The sequence below is a fragment of the Miniopterus schreibersii genome (assembly GCF_964146895.1).
Source record: "Miniopterus schreibersii genome assembly, chromosome: 2".
Lineage (NCBI taxonomy): Eukaryota > Metazoa > Chordata > Mammalia > Chiroptera > Miniopteridae > Miniopterus > Miniopterus schreibersii.
The window spans coordinates 157,857,269-157,874,615 of NC_138102.1; the positions used below are offsets into that span (position 1 = coordinate 157,857,269).

General features: G+C 37.4%; 1 protein-coding gene across 4 annotated transcripts in view; it reads left to right on the forward strand.

The window, feature by feature from the left end:
- SOX5 (SRY-box transcription factor 5) overlaps positions 1-17,347 on the forward strand; it is an 891,887-nt gene that overhangs the window by 836,643 nt on the left and 37,897 nt on the right. For all 4 annotated transcript variants that reach the window (XM_081129463.1, XM_081129465.1, XM_081129464.1 and 1 more), the window contains one exon: positions 16,907-17,084. In XM_081129463.1, coding sequence (XP_080985589.1) covers positions 16,907-17,084 — 178 coding nt within the window. The remainder of the gene's footprint in view (positions 1-16,906; positions 17,085-17,347) is intronic.

Here is a 17,347-nt window from a genome sequence, read left to right on the forward strand (position 1 = left end):
ACAAAATATTTTTATTAAAGTTCTGTTTTAGTTCTTTGCAAGACCAATTAGCAGTAATGAGATTCTATGTGAGACTTTCACTTAAATTGGGCCTTTCAATAACCAAGGAATCTTGTTTTTTCCAGTTTATTATATAATTTGAGCTGCTTTGGTTTGTTGTGCAGTTTTGATGACTTTTGGCAGTGTAGATATTTTATAAATAGGAGAAAAAGAAATTTAGACCAAAAATAGAAAAGATGAAATACTGCAAAAAATTTTTCTCTTGTGGAATTTCAAGTAGCACTTAAAATAACATAAGAAAAAATGCAGTTGTGAAGTATGTATAAAGTATTAAGACAGCAACAGGAATGTCCTTAAATAGGTACAGATTTGTGTTTTCTGTTCTCTATGCAACTCTTTTGAGGATCAAAGTTTCATTTTAAGTCGGCAGGAGCTTAATATTCAGGGCAACCCTATATAAATAGAGGGCAAGACAAGAATTTTGGGTCAAATGATGGAATTTTTACTGCCATTTTTCATGCAGATAGTGCTGTCGTTTATCTAAAAAACGATGGTTCTATCCAATTTTAAGAGAACCTCTGGATAATTGTTGGATTTGGTTTTGCCCATCTTTTTGTATCAGCACTCATAGTGTTACAGTGAGCTACAATTCTGATCTGTTATATCTGGAACTATAATTTATGGACTTGCAACAAACCAAGTGAAGGAAAGATCAATTCCACAAGATTGATCATATTAGATACACATTCTTTATCCACTGAATTTTAAGTGGCTGGCTCATAATATGCATTCAGTAAGTGTTTACTAGACAAAATGTTTATATTATACTGTTCCATCTTAATAATATGTAGTTAAACCTTAGTTATCACCGTTTGTGATATAGTTTTCACTGGATGTCTGTTTCTGAAGTTACATTTATTAATACAGTATGATTTAAGAGAATGTGTCTGAATAAGGATTTTTTTTAAATTCTAAAATATGGCCCTAGCCGGTGTTGCTAAGTGGTTACAGCATCGGACTGAGCACCGAAGGATTGCAGGTTGGTTGGATTCCCAGTCAAGAACACATATCTGGGTTGCAGGCTCAATCCCGCTGGGACACATGGGATGCATCCAATTGATGTGTCTGTCTCACATAGATGTTTCTCTCCCTCTCTCTCTCTCTCCCACCCTCCCTTCCTTCCACTCTCTCTAAAAATTAATAGAAAAGATATCCTCCAGTGAGGATTTAAAAAAAAATCAGGCCCAGCCTGCTCAATGGTTGAGCATGGACCTAAGATCCAGGAGATCACGGTTTGATTCCCAGTCAGGGCACATGCCCGGGTTGCGGGCTCGATCCCCAGCCGGGGGCGTGCAGGAGGCAGCCGATCAATGACTCTCTCATCATTGATGTTTCTATCTCTCTCCCCCTCTCCTTTCCTCTCGCTGAAATCAATAAAGACATATGTTTTAAAAATCAGAAATATGTTTTTTTAACTCTTCTCAGGATAACTTCGAAGCCTTTGGTGTAACTATATTATTTTATAAAAAGTGCCTTCGCCCTCTTCATTCCACAATCCCTCTTTCACCTACTCGTAAGCACTATCTCAACTGTCACCTCTATTTCAAATGGGCTCTTCCATCCTATGTGACCCCGCTGCACAGAGACATGCTCCTTGAGTCGTGTCACAGCGCCCCATGACACTCGATCGTACTTGTCCTCCCTGGTATGACGCTGAGTCTCGAGGGTAAGGATTACACCTTAATCATCCTTAGCACTAAGCTTAATAATTAACATATAATCATTGCTCTAGTTCTGGTAAAAGAGCAAACAAACCAACAGGTCAGCAAACCGCCTGTGGAAGTAAGCCAAGATGCTCTGCTCAAACAGGACTGATTCCGGGCCCCCTTAGGTGGTGGCAGCATCCAAGGTCGATGACTTGGACCACTGGGGGTCATCTCAATGCAACATGAGCTGCACATATTACCTACAAATAGTGAAGCCATCAGTGCTATGGTACTATGTAGAAAGATCACGTGCACAGTAAGATTATGGAAACGAAAAGTGAAATTTGTCATTATTTATCCATCCGTCTAGGTGAGATACCCTGGATACAGGAAATATGAGCATTCTGTTCATTCTGTTCATTGGAGCGAGAAGATCTGTAATAAGTTACGTGTGTTTAATTTACCAGCTCTTCCTATGGTCTCACTGTGTACTTCTTTTTGCTCTGATTCTGACTGCGAAATTCGCTTTTTCAAGTATCTTGAAATTAGAAAAAATGTTTACCTTGAAATCTCAGCAATATTCTGGTCAGATATAAATTAATTAATTGGCATTCTGGTTTGTACAATAGCCTCATGAGTTAGTGTAGTATGAATACATCTTCGAGTGATTGGCCTCCCTTACAAATGCCGAAGAATTAAGTGGATGCTGAAATGAGAGGCTCAGGCTATATTAATATTCGCTAGTTTTGTTATATTGTTTAGTTGACAGTTGAAATAAAGTTTGAGGAGGAAACTTTTGTTTTCCTCTCTTATTTACATAAGATTATTTCCCTGCTTTTCTTTTATGCCAAACAATCTAGCTCAAATATGGCAGAGAAATATCTTACATATGCACACTCACATATTTGTTTATATTACATATATTATATATAAACAAACACACACACATATATATTCCATTTCTTAATGCAAGAATCCAGAATGTAGATTCATTTTATTTGGCAATCTAATGACCCAAAGCAACATTCAAACTGAGGTCAAACATAAGGCAAATGTACTCATTCTTTCTCCTTAGCTGAGTCTAAAAGACATGATCAAAACTCTTACTTAATAATATCATTACAGTTCCAATAGGAAATCCTTTATGCCATTCATCCAGACTATGAAATGTATTATTCTCTTAATTTTATGGGCTGGGAAAAATTAGACATGAGGCATTACAGCTGAGTTTCACTACACATTAATTATTTTAATTGACTATTTCTTGAATGGATAACTGATAAATCAATCTTGCAGTTCCTCATGCTTCATGACATGCTTAACTCAATACAGACACTTAAGAATCATTATTCTATGAGAGCTTTAATACAGATTTGAGATTATAATTAAAATCAGACTCTTACCTGATGCTCAGTTCTAAGCCTTTTCATCTTCATTGAATTTTCTTTGGCCTATACTTTAAATTTAATATTATAACAATGATAGGCAGAATATATAATCGGGCTAAGCATCCTCAATATGCTGAGAGAGAAAAAATATTTTGTCTTCAGGGCACAACATAAAAACTGGTCTTAACTGACATTCTATATAAATAGTCATCACCCCTTAGAATTCTTTACAGACATCAGTTCCCTCCTGGTCGCTGCCAGGAAGACAAAGAATGCCTTAATGACTCAATTGAGGTTATCATTAAAATAAAAGGAGATTAGCAGACATCAGCTATAAATCACTATAAAATGGCCTGTGGGTAACCTTTGACACAACTCATTTGAAATAAACCTGGGATGGATTCATAGCCTTTGGTCAAGCCAGTAGGTGGCCTAAAGGTCTGTCCCATCCTGTCCTTCATTTTTTGCAATATTAGTTCCTCTTGAAATGGCTGAACAGCATTTGGATATATAATGACATGTGTTTTACATTGAAATAAAATAGGTCCACTCAAACTATAGTGCTGAAGATGTTTATGGCATTTACTTGAAATATTTACTCTTTTGATACATACCTCAGGTATATAAATGCATTTGGAATTTGCTTGTTATAGCCACTCTGTTGAAATATTTCATCATTTGGTACTATAAACATTTTGCAAGGGTTCAGGCTAATGTTACCCAAATTGAGTGCTGCATGGTCCCTTCCATACTGCGGGATAAAAATTTATTCAGAATTAAGAAGGAGTTACAAGTGGTTAGTCTGATTTTTCAAAGAAATTATTTCTTAACAATACTTTTCCCTGTTGGCATTTAGATGATAGAGGCAGCTCTGAAAAGTTGCCTAAGCTTACATCCCAATGACTTGAGTTTGAGTCTCAAGCTTACTATAATTTTGACTATTGGCAAATCTGAGTATCTCTAACCTCAGTTTCGTTATCTGTGAAGTGGGATTGATTATATTATACTCTTGCTCTGAGACTAAAATAAGAGAAAATATACCATGATGCTTTGTAACTTTTAAAGTAAAATTTAGATTTCAGAGAGTAAAGTGAACATTATTAGAAAATCAGCATTAAAAATGAACAGATATAAAAATATTTAAATTATTTTTTAAATTTATTAGTTTTTAGGTTACTAAACTTATTAAATGTACTTTTATATGTCTTCTAATATTTAACTGACCCTCCCCCATAAATATTTCTCTAAGAGTGAATAGGGCTATAAGCCTTTATTTCTTCTTTGGAAAATAACTCTCTTAATGAGAAAATTGGATTAAAAATTAGATTTCTTTTGGAGAAAGAGGTTCCCAGGTAAAAGTTGCATTATTCCTGTATTCATTTTAGGCATATACCGTACCTTTTCTTTCATTTACTCTCTAATAATGAGAGAATGAGAAAGGGAAAAAACACTTTACGTCAAAGATAATTGGAAAATAATTGCTTTTGATGAATATCTTGGGAAAGGGAAAATAATCTTTATTTTTAGTAGAAATCATCTGATCCCAAATAGCAAATTTCCTAGAACTTAATGTTCCAAGAGCTCATGCCCTTGGTACCTTTTTGTGTTTTCAGACTCTTCATAAAAAGTGGTATGAGGATCCACAGAATAAGAAAATTATAACCTTCTGAACAGTTCTGAAAATTGCATTTAAACATCTAAAATTCAAAATCTAAACCCCAGTCTTAGACTAATGAGCCAGCCACACTTGTGATAAATAATTTGGTCAAAATAATCCAGATTAAATGAAATACAATTTTTTTCCAAAAGAATTTCCCTCATGACATTCATTTAGCTTAATCACAATGATATATCTTTAAGTATTAAAATTTCCTAGCAATTTACATAGCATTAAACTATTCTATCATTTAATGCCTGTATACTGCCTTACCAAATGGAATATAAGTTCCTTCTCTCTCATGACTAGCACTGTTCGGAAAAATGCCTAAAAGAGGCTTTTGTAACAAATTAAAGAATAAATATCACATGAGAAAAATAGGCGCATGGAACACTCTTCTAATTCTATATTTAAAACTGAAAATCCCTAATACTGCTCTTAATCTTAAGGGTAAGAATCAGTCTGGGTGAAAGCAAGTGGGAGTGACAGGAGTGAGTTTTGCTTTTCATTTTATGTGTACTTATCTTTGGACTTTTACCTTTTATCTTTGATGACTGCCCCTCTTTCTCTGTCTGCAGTGAAGGGAGTGAAAAGAGCTGTGGTTTGGATGTACCTACCAGGAAAGCGTCAAGTTACATTAATAGGAAACCTGTTGCTGAGGGGTTCTGATGAACTGACATCTCCAAGTAGAAAGCAGCGAGAGCCAGAGATGTCAAACCTTCAAATCCAAGGGGGGAAAGCGAGACGAAAGGGAGCTCTGAAGACTGGGAAGAGCTATGAGATTCAAGTGCTAGAAGGATTTATTAGAAGAGACTTAAATGTGCAAGGACGCATTATGGTAGCACACATGCCTCAGCTTTGTCATTCGCTAGTCAGAGTGACGTTTGTAGTGTATGTAGACGTAAAGAATTTTAAAAACACTTTATGAAAGAATAGAAAAGCTTAGAATTTATCAAGAGTTAGTCATTGATTAATCTTAACTCTCCTTGTATTTAACCTTTAGTAGTTAGTGCCTTTTTATTTTTTATTCAAGGCATATGTGGGTGATAAAAGCAATTACATATTAATGCTTATTATCAAGAAAGTTGTACTGTAAAAGGGTGAGGGTCTGATATCAAATGTAAAGATTCCTTTAAAGAGTAGTCTTCTTAAACTGTTTAAAATCTAATTTTTTCATCAGTAATTCAGGAAAACAACTAATGCAGTAAAATGACACACGGTGGTGTGATTGTTGCAGTCAGTCATTACAGGGCCCTGCCTCAGGCTTCCCTAACCGCCTTGCTTTGTGACTCAGCACCTGCAAGTCCATCACACACACACACACACACACACACACACACACTCCCTCCCTCCCTCCCTCCCTCCCTCCCCCCAAGGTTGTATGCCTTACTCAAATCGGGCCCTTACTCCAACCTCCCAGATAGACACCAGCACACTGGCTAACTGCTGTCCCTGTCACTTATCATTAGCTAGTCCGTCCTAGTAAGTTCCCCCGACTGTAGAGGCCGGTGCCCGTTAGGACCTGCGCATGCCTTTGGAAGTGAGGCCTTCGAATGGATTGCAGCTCATATTCAACGACCTACGTGTGACTGTGCCGCCTGTTTCCTCTCCCCCTTTCCTCAGGGTTGACTATCCACAGATGGTCTGTCTTCTTAGACCACACCGGATCTTCCCCAGGATCTAGACAAACTGCAGTTCCTAAAAGAACCATAGATATTTGCAAAGGGACTTTGTAGCCGTCCGGAGGTCTTCCAAAGTATTTGATTTTGTTTGTTTCAAGATCAACTCATTCTTTTAATGTGTAATGGCTGTTACGCGCCCCTATTAATAGGCCCCTGTGATATATTTAGCTGTTCTTTATGGCACTGCAGTGGGCCTCAGAGTCTATACTCCTGTGTGTTGGTGGTGTTTATATTGTGTGCTGTCCTTTGGATATTAACTCCTTTTGTAGATTTGGGTAGAGGGGTCAGTGTGCTCTTTTTCTGCAGGTACAGGAAGAGGTGCCATCCCCACATAGAGGTGTGACACCTATTTGATCAGTGTGGCCTCTATTTTCTAGAGGTGTATTGCTCTGAGAGCTCCTGCTTTATTTATTTGTGAGTCCATTCCATCATTTGATAATTTTGTAGTTCTTCCTTAATTTTTATTCACATATTTTAAGTGGAACTAATAGGAAAGTAACAGTGACAAATGTTTTTTTAATTATAAATTTAAAGACTGATCAGGTAGTGCCAAGGAAACATTATATTTTTGTACACGGAGTGACCAATATTTTAATTTTTGTAGAGCATTTTCTAAAGCTTTTGGAGATTTACATTTAGAAGTGAATAAGAGGAACTGGTACGATTACTGTAGTACCCGTTTTCCACACAGGATATGTTCCAATCCCCCTCCCCCCCGCCCTGTGGGTGCCCAAAACTGCAGACAGTACAGACGCTATATATAGTACCATGTTTTCTCCTATACATACATACACTTCACTGCTTCTCTTTGGCACATTCAAATTTCCAGCACTACTACTCTTGCACTTGGGGCTATTACTAAGTAAAATAAGCGTTACTTGAACGTAAGCACTGTGATCTGGTGACAGTTGATCCGATAACCCAGAAGGGCACTAAGTGACTAATGGGTGAGTAGCATATACAGAGTGGAGATGCTGGACAAGGGGATAATTCACCTCCCCAGAAGGATGGAGCAGGTCAGTGCAAGAGTTCATCACGCTGCTCAGAATAGCATGCTACTTAAAACTTATGAATCGTTTCATTCTGGATTTTTCCATTTAGTAGTTTTGGACTATGGATGTTTACAGGTAACTGAAGGAAGAAAGCAAAACCTTGGGTAAGGGGGAGAACTACTGTATTAACATCAACTCTTACTGATCTATACTTTCTTTTAGCCTCTTGGTAGAACTGCTAATCATTTTTAAAAGATAATAGCAATGATCCAGATATCATGAACACCAGAGGACAAAATAACCATTATTATTAGAAATTTGAAGTTGCCTAGGAACCAGAGGCTAAACAAAGTTGAATCTGATGGGCACTTGGGCTGTTTCCAGATCTTAGCTATTGTAAATTGTGCTGCTATAAACACAGGGGTGCATAAGTTCTTTCTGTTTGGTGTTTTGGGTTTCTTAGGATATATTCCTAGAAGTGGGGTCATTGGGTCAAAAGGCAGTTCCTTTTTTAATTTTTTGAGGAACCTCCATACTGTTTTGCATAGTGGCTGCACCAGTCAGCATTCCCACCAGCAGTGTACTAGGGTTCCCCTTTCTCCACACCCTCGCCAGCAGGTGTCATTTGTTGACTTGTTGATGGAGCCATTCTGTCAGGTGTGAGGTGATACCTCATTGTGGTTTTAATTTGCATCTCTCTAATGATTAGTGACGTTGAGCATTTTTTCATGTCTCTTGGCCATCTATATGTCCTCTTTGGAGAAGTGTCTATTCAGGTCCTTTGCCCATTTTTTAATTGGATTGTTTGTCTTCCTCTTGTTGAGTTGTATGAGTCTGGAAATAGCCCAAGTGCCCATCAGTAGATGAGTGGATAAAAAAGCTGTGGGACATTTACACCATGGAATACTATGCAGCTGTAAGGAGAAGGGTCTTGTGCCCATTGGGACAATATGGAAGGACCTGGAGAATATTATGCTAAGTGAAATAAGCCAGGCAGAGAAAGACAAGCATCATATGATCTCACTTATATATGGAATCTAAAGAACTTAATAAACTGATGAACATATATTCAGTGACATGGAAGCATGGATCAGACTGATGAATCTCAGAGGGAAGGTGGAGAGAGATTAACCAAAGAATCTATATGCATATGCACAAACAAGGACACAGACAATAGTGTGGTGAGGGACTGGAGTGGTGGTGGAAGGGATCAATGGGGAGAAAAGGGGACATCTGTAATATTTTGAAAATAAAAAAAGTTGAATCTGAAACTTCATTTTATACTGGCTCATGTTATAACTGTTCTCACCAAATATCATTTGGTTGGCTCTTATATTGTTCCCATTCTTCCCCTTCTCAAATACAGTTCAAAGAATTTACTCCAGAGAATTTCTGTGAGTGGGATTTTAACACTCATCTCACACAGTTTCTGTGGGTCAGGAATCTGAAAGCAGCTTACCTGGTGGATTTGGCTAAGAGTCTCATGTGGTTGCAATCAAGCTGTCAACTGGGGTTGCAGTCACTTGAAAGCTTGACTCGTGCTGGTATAGCCACTTCCAAAGTGGCTCACTCATATGCCCACATACCTAACAAGTTAGTGCTAGTTGTAAGCAGGAGGCCTCTGCTCCTTCTGGGTAGACTTCTCCATGGGCTGTTTGAGTGTCCTCATGACACGGCCTCTAGCTTCCTCCGGGGGGTGACTTTGTCCCCCGGGAAACATTTGGTAATGTCTGGAGATATTTTGGGTTGCTGCAACTTGGGCAGGAGTGCTACAAGCATCCCTTGGTAGAGGCCAGGGACGCTGCAAAACATCCTACAATACACAGGACAGTCACACACAACAAAGGATTATTCTTCCCAAAATGTTAATACTGCCAAGGTTGAGAAACCTTGTCCTGGACTCAAATGATCCAAGAAAGAGGGAGGTAGAAGCTGCAGTCTTTTATGACCTAGCATCGGGAGTCAGACTGTCATTTCTGCAGTATACTATTGGTTATGTAGATCAGCCCTATTCACTGTACACAGGGACATAAATACCCGGAGGCAAGAATTATTGGGGACCATCTCGGAGGCTAGCTATCACAGAAGAACTTTGTGTAGAGAGAATGGCATCATTTGGTTTAAGTATTTCAAAGCAATTTATTTTTATTTCATTTATTTATTTTTATTTTTTTATAATATTTTAAGAATTGATTTTAGAGAGAGAAGAAGGGAGAGGGATAGAGAGATAGAAACATCAATGAGAATCATTGATCGGCTGCCTCCTGCACACCCCCTACTGGGAATCGAGCCCGCAACCCCGGGCATGTGTCCTGACCTGGAATTGAACCTGGGACCTCTTGGTTCATGGGTAAACACTCATCTCTGAGCCACTCTGGCTGGGCTATTTTTATTTTTTTTTAATTTATCTTTATTGTTGGAAGTATTAAAGATGTCCCCCTTTTTCCCCCATTGACCCCCTCCTCCTCACTCCTGCCCGCACCCCAAGCCTTCACCCCACTGTTTTCTGTGTCCATGGGTTATGCACTTATGCATGTAAGTTCTTAATGTGAAATAGGACATTCCAAAGGCTGAGCTTTTTATCTTACCTCTATTTGTATTTAAACATATATGTGTGTGTTTGTAGATATAATTTACAGTTTTGAGTCATTAAATCAACAAAATCAGAAAATGAGGAAAATATTCTATTAGTATTAACAGAGAAGGAGCAGGGAGCATTTTACACAACAAATTAAATAATGAATACTATTTGAATTCCTTTAAATTAAAATGGCCAACAATTTAAATGTATAAGCAATGAGTAATTACCCCATTGAAGCAAATGTCCCCCAATTACACTACTAACATCCACTTTTAAAAGAAGTAGGTGTGCATTAAACAAAAGTATAAAATGGCAAAATAAGGAAGCCAAATGGGAAGCAAGAACATATCGCCCTCAGCTAACTAACTTAAGGCTTGCATTTAAATGGCAATCGAGTCTAAAGATAGCACTAACATAGCAAAAGCATACCTATCCTGGAATGCTTAGCAAGGCATCTTGCAATCTCTAAATCCGAAAGCAAGCTTGGGCCCATGGAAGGGCCTGCAGGACTCTCCTTTGTGATGATAGACCTGATTTTTAGGTAACAGGAACCTACTAATTAAGTACGAAGTTGGGGTGGTCACATGAGCAGGATTGCTAATTCTTTAACTCCTTAGCAAAGGGGTTAAAAAATAATAAGATTGTTAAAGTGATTTTTATGTTATATTTCCTTAGTTGACTCTTGTGCATAAAAGTAAACCTTTTCTCATCTAAGTTCTATGTGAAGGGAAGATCAGGGAGGGATATGGCAAACTTTTGGAGATCCTATTTCTGTTGTGTTTTGTGTTTCTCTTCAGTAAACCTCTATTGAATTGTAGAATGAAATGTCTTATTTGGGTGGGAAGGGTGAGAGGGCGCCCACAGTGAACAATTCGGATAGCAGAAGAAAGAGGAAAGCAAACGTGACCACAAGCTAGGGAAGACCGGGGTGGCATTAGTGCTCAGGATCAGTCCAGCCGGTCATGTGACTTCCCTACTGAATTTAATATGATTTTTTCATCAGAAAGGATAATAGCAGCAGCGTCTCATGAATGCTTTGACTCTTGCCCATATGTTAGTCTTGCTACGTACTTCACATGAGTGTTTATGATAAATACAAGGACAATCACAGTTTACAAAATGTGCAGAGGGAATAGCCTGAAATTTTATGTGTGTGTGTGTGTGTGTGTGTGTGTTCATTTTGTTCAATAAATAATGAATGGGTGGGCAAATGCTTGAATAAATTTATATGGTCTAGTCTGTTGTCGTTAGAGTGTTATAAATTTAATTACCAAATAAGCGTTTGATTTTTTAATAAGGACTTTAGGTAAATATTTAATGAAGTAGAATTTTGAGACAACCGTGATATGGCATAAACTAGATTGTCAATTAGATAATGAGAATGAATAAATAAGAGGTGAATATTTTTCTGGAGGGTACAATCATCGGCACATTCTTAGTGGCCCATCTTGTGGTCCAAGTCTTCATGTGGGTATATTTCCACGTTGTGATGAACAAGAACGAGACAGAAAGAACTAGGCTTCTTTAGGATGCTGGTACCCTTATTTTCTAGTTCTCTGTTAAAATTCCTTAGCAAAGAAATGAATGAAGGCTCAGGAGTGAGAAGAGAGAAATAACCCTCCAAAATCCTGGAGGATTGTTTTTCTTTTATAATTGTTTGATTTCTATAAGTAATCTAACATCAAAATGTATTTAATCTTTGTACATTATAGCATTATGAATATTATACAGTTATGTTAGAGTAACAAGTTTTTTCTAGAATAAACTTATTGAAAACCATCTAAATGAAATATATTTAACTTTCTATTTTGCAGTGTTTGCTAAATTTACATGGAATAATCCCTGCATCCATGATGACAATTGGTATTTCTCCAGTGCATCCAAGGCTATATATTTGTGTCAAAATTATCTACTTAATTATTTATATGTGTGGGGATTTTCATTGGATGGGATACAATTTCTTTAGGGCCTCCCTGGTATTTTTAGTATTGTGACCACAAGCTGATATTAAGTGTTTGCTTTCAGATAAGTTATAGTAGCTCTAAGTGAATGGAACATGCCTGAACTGTTGTGTACATGTTTTGCATTCTGTCCCAGACAACTAAGATTTGGAAATACTTTATCAGAAGCTATAACATGAATAGGTTCCTAAAACTTCGATGTGGATGTACAAAATACTATTATACATTATTGTATGACTTCCTGTATTTCTGGCATATTGTACACAAGCCCTTGGTTTTTCTTCTCAAAAAAAGTCTAAGTTAACTCGTTAGTATTAAGGCAGGCAATTTTCAATGCTATATAATGTAGGAGAGAGAGAAACATAAAAAGTCACCAAAATAAGTCAACGATTTGTGCCTCAACTTTTAAACTAATGTATAAAGTAGCAAATGTGTGCATTAGTTCATTTTATTAGTGATGTGTATTGACCATTATGTGGCTTCTTATGCGGTAGTATTAATATGGTTAAGCCTGAATTTCAGAAATTATATTCCATCAATGCCTTTTTAAATGTAAGTTTAAATTTGTCATGTAAATGAAGAATATTGTATGTTGAGTCCAAAAGCCGGGGTTCATTAGAACTTTCTGAACCGTAGTTTTCTCTCTTGGGTTTTTAATTACTTCATAGTAATGAAAATTAAATAAATGATTTGAAATATTTATAATTCTATAAACATAAATACTAGCCTTCTTTTAGTTAAATTGCTTACTTTAATTTACATGTTCACTTTAGCTTAAATGCTTGCTCTATATTTATCACATACAAGTTTGGAGCTATTCAACAGACACGTAAGATTCTTTTTAACTATCACTTTGTATATAAATGAAATAAGTGTGATATGTGCTATTTTCAAAAGTTTGAACTGACAACATGATATAGCGATTGGACCAGTAATTAAAAGCAAATTGCTTTCTTCACTGCTTGATGGTGAACTTGATAGAAATGCTGTCTTTTCCGATGCTTTCTTCACCTTAAAAATTACTTATATTTGTTTACATGTAAATTATTTATCTTAACTTTTAAATATATGTTTTATATGTGAAGGTTCAGGCTAATCATGCTAAGCTTTCAAATTTCTCATAAATGAGATATTGCAAATAATAAACAAAAGAGAAAAAAGCCTTACACTTTGCGTTTATTGTACATAGTCGTAATTATGAGGACACATGTCATGAATGAAGAGTCCACTTCCATTTTATAGTTTGGGTTTTGAATTTTACCCAGTCAAGTAAAAAATAATAGAAAATGGGAAACTACTGTACTTGTATTCTTCATGAATAACAGGCATTTGGTATGGTAGCTTTGTTCTAAATTATTAACAGAATCAAATTGTGAAATAATATCATATAATGGGTCAAAATTATTTTTATAGTTCCCAATATAAGGACCAAGAGTGCAGGTTCTTATTAATATACCGTTCTCCTAGTCCCACAATGAAAGAGAATGAAAGGGGCCTGGCCGGCCCTGGCTCAGTGGTTGAGCGTCGACCTCGGATCCAGGTGATTGGGGTTCGATTCCTGGTCAGGGCACATGCCCGGGTTGCGGGCTCCATCCCCAGTCGGGGGCCTGCAGGAGGCAGCCGATCAGTGACTGTCATCATTGATGTTTCTATGTCTCTCCCTCTCCCTTCCTCTCTCTGAAGTCAATAAAGACATTTTTAAAAAAAAACAAAACACAGAGAAAGAATGAAAGGGCAATTGCGAATGGCATTTCCATCCGCTTTGGATCTGCCAGCCTCTTCCGTCCTTGGGGCTTTGCACTCGGCTTTCAGGCGTCTGTGCCGCCTTGCCTGGAGGAGCATATTAGGAGCCGGGGGTCTCTTGCTCTGATAGTGCCCGGTGGTCGTTTTGCAGTTTGCTCCTGTAGTGGTTCCCAGCACTGGAGCGCAGCCGGTGCCCTCTCACCCCATCAGGACCGAACCCATCTGCGTCCTTTCCGGCGCCACCATTCGCCCTCCGCGCTCAGTTTCCTCGCTGCTCCTGAATCTCTGCTGCAACTCTGCAGATATGTTCCCTCCTCCCTTTGTCTTCTGCACAGCCGAGTGAAACAGCCACCTGTCGTTTCTCTGAGCATCCCCTCAAAACTTTTGCAAGAGTGGCGATGCTGTCAAACGAAGTTCTCAGGCTGTGGTGACAAGCTAGTGCTTCCACACAGAAGGTAGCAGGCAGGTGCCACGTTTGATGGGGGGGGGGGGTGCCTAGAATATTTACAGCTCCATGGTAAAGAGCCAGTGAAGCTCCTGTTTGACAGAATATCTTGGCTGAATTACAGGGAGAAAATTTGGATTCTAATCCTTATTGGCTCACTGAATCTCAGTAGCATTTAGTTCATTATGCATGTGCACAGCTTCGTTTATTATTATTAGCATGTATGGTATGTTCCGATAAAAGTTTAAAGATTGAGATAATATTACATAATTTTTAATGTTACCTGCATATATTGAGGAAGTTTGTTAAAGGATTTTGAAGCCAATAAGTACATATTTTAATAATCTCCCAGTACATTATATAAGGCAGTGTCTCTCAAGCGTTAGTGTGCATCGGAATCACCTGGGAATGCTTGTTAAAACACAGATTGCTGGAACCCACCTCCAAAGTTTCTAGGATAGAGAATTTGCCTTTCTAACAAGTTCCCAGGTGGTGCTGGTGGTACAAGTCCAAGGACCACATTTTGAGACATAGTCATTCATACTGGAGTAGAGTAAAAAAGGGAAACAATACCCCTGCACTTCGGCCAGCCATAGCATCTTACGTAAAGATTATGGCTGACCAGCTCAACTAAATGTTCAAATTGAAAAGTGTAGGAATGATTTTGCCCCTGTACTTTTTGAAAAGCTAAAGTAAGCTTTTCAAAAGTAGATATTAAAACACTCATGGAATTATCTTACTTCACTTCTTTCCAAAATTCTATGAACCCATATCAATTTGGTATAATAGTCATTAATTTATTATGCATCTAATATGATCCCAGATTGCTATTTGAATTATCTCATGGATTTTCAAATAACTGTTCTTTTCTCTGAAACAAAAAACAGAATTAAAAGAAATGTGTTAGTCATTTTCCCTGGCCTGTTCATGGATTTCAACTAACCGTAAAATCTGATCACAATAAACCACTTTTAAAAATACAAATTTGAAATAGATGTTATATTACACCATTTTACCATTTTTATAAAATGCCTTATTTTTGGTAAATATATACATAAAATTTTGTTCACATTAACATGTTTATAATATGTTTTCATGTCACCAAATCACACTATTTGATTCTGAACTGTTCCACTTTTAACAACTTATCCTGATTCTACTCTCCTGTAGATGTTTTATGTACTTAACTCATGAAGATTAAACAGTAGCTAAGAGGAAACTATATATATGTGTGTGTGTGTGTGTGTGTATAAATATATATATATATTAAAATATATCTTTATGACTTCAGAGAGAGGAAGGGAGAGGGAGAGAGAGAGATGGGAACATCAATAATGAGAGAATCATTGATCGGTTGCCTCCTGCACGCCCCCTACTGGGAATCTAGCCCTCAACCTGGGCATGTGCCCTGACCGGGAATCGAAACAGGATCTCCTGGATCATAGGTCCATGCTCAACCACTGAGCCACACTGGTCTGGCTATGTATATTTTTTTAAATCCTCACTTAGGATTTGTTTTTTTGTTGATTTTTAGAGAGAGAGGAAGAAGAAGAGGGGGGAGAGAGAGAGAGGAGAAACATTGATTGGTAGCCTCCCATATGGGCACCAACTGGGGATTGACCCTACAACCTAGGTATGTGCTTGACTGGAAATCACACCCGAAACCTTTTTGGTGTACGGCATGGTGCTCCAACCAACAGAGCCACCTGACTAGGGTATAAACAATATTTTTATTCTATAGTAATACCTATGTAAAATTGGAAATAACGTAAACAATAAAATACAACAAATGATACAATACTCCAATTTTATAGCAGAAAAGGAATAACTTTTTGTTTGTAATGAAAGAAATGTAATGTTAATGTCTGATTCTTATATATTGTGATAAAAATTTGAGTGATAATTGTACCCATCAGGGCTTATACAGATAGGTATAAAATAAAATGTGAACTATGTAAATTTGACCTGTTCAAGCATAGAACAATTGAAAATCACATACCTGCTGAAATGATCACACACAAATCTTTATGACACCATGTAGTACACTGTGAGGAAAATCTGTAAAACATATTAGGATTTTAAAAATGTAATATTAAGTGTTTAGAACAGTGTTGCACATAAATAAATAGTACATATTAGTATAATGTTAATTATGTATATTTTCAATTTTTTATTAAACCTAAAAGTGCTTCTATGAAACTTAAGGGGTTATTTTCTAAAAATTAGAAAGTTTTCTTCTTTTTTGTATTTAATTTGGAGAGCAGTTCTGATCAGAGGTACACTCCATTTAACTTCTCATCACGGATGTTCCATGTACTCTACCTCACTACCAGGGTACAAAGATGCTTAGGACTCAATCCCCAATCTTTGGAGGCTGGAAAAAACTATCTGCATCATAATTTTACATGAACTATGCATTGTCTCTCAATAAATATGAACAGTACAAATAATAGCTCTTTCAGAATATTTCTTACAGGTAACATTAGTTACATGCTTTCTGGGTAGTGGATAGTGGATAGTGGATAGTGGAATGCACATGTATTCTATCTTATACAAAAGGTATTTCATGGTGTGTGTTCACAGTGATGTTTGTGACAGCTGACCAAATACTTGTAATGTTCCGAGTGAATGTTAAGATCACTGATTGGTAGAGTAACTTGATGGGAAATGACAGGCACTATACCTGTGTTTTTCTGGGCATTTTTAATCAGCTTTTCCTTATCACAGCTCATGTTCTAATGATTATTGCAGGATGAAGTGGCACAGCCACTGAACCTATCAGCTAAACCCAAGACCTCTGATGGCAAATCACCCACATCACCCACCTCTCCCCATATGCCAGCTCTGAGAATAAACAGTGGGGCGGGCCCCCTCAAAGCCTCTGTCCCAGCAGCATTAGCTAGTCCTTCAGCCAGAGTTAGCACAATAGGTAAGTTCTGTTTCTTTTGTTCTTGCTGATTTTCTGTTTATGGCATCTTTTAATGGCAATTTGCGCACACCCTGTGCATGGCTTTAGTTCCATTCGAGAGTTCCAATTTGATGAACCTCACAGGTCTGTTTTAACCGTGTAAATGAAATTTATAACTGACCTCCAAGTTGTAATGTCCCCCTGAAAATCAAATTGAACTGCTTATGTTTATTGCTGTAACTGATGTTCTTAAGCTTATATAAAACAGGCCTAATGACTAATCA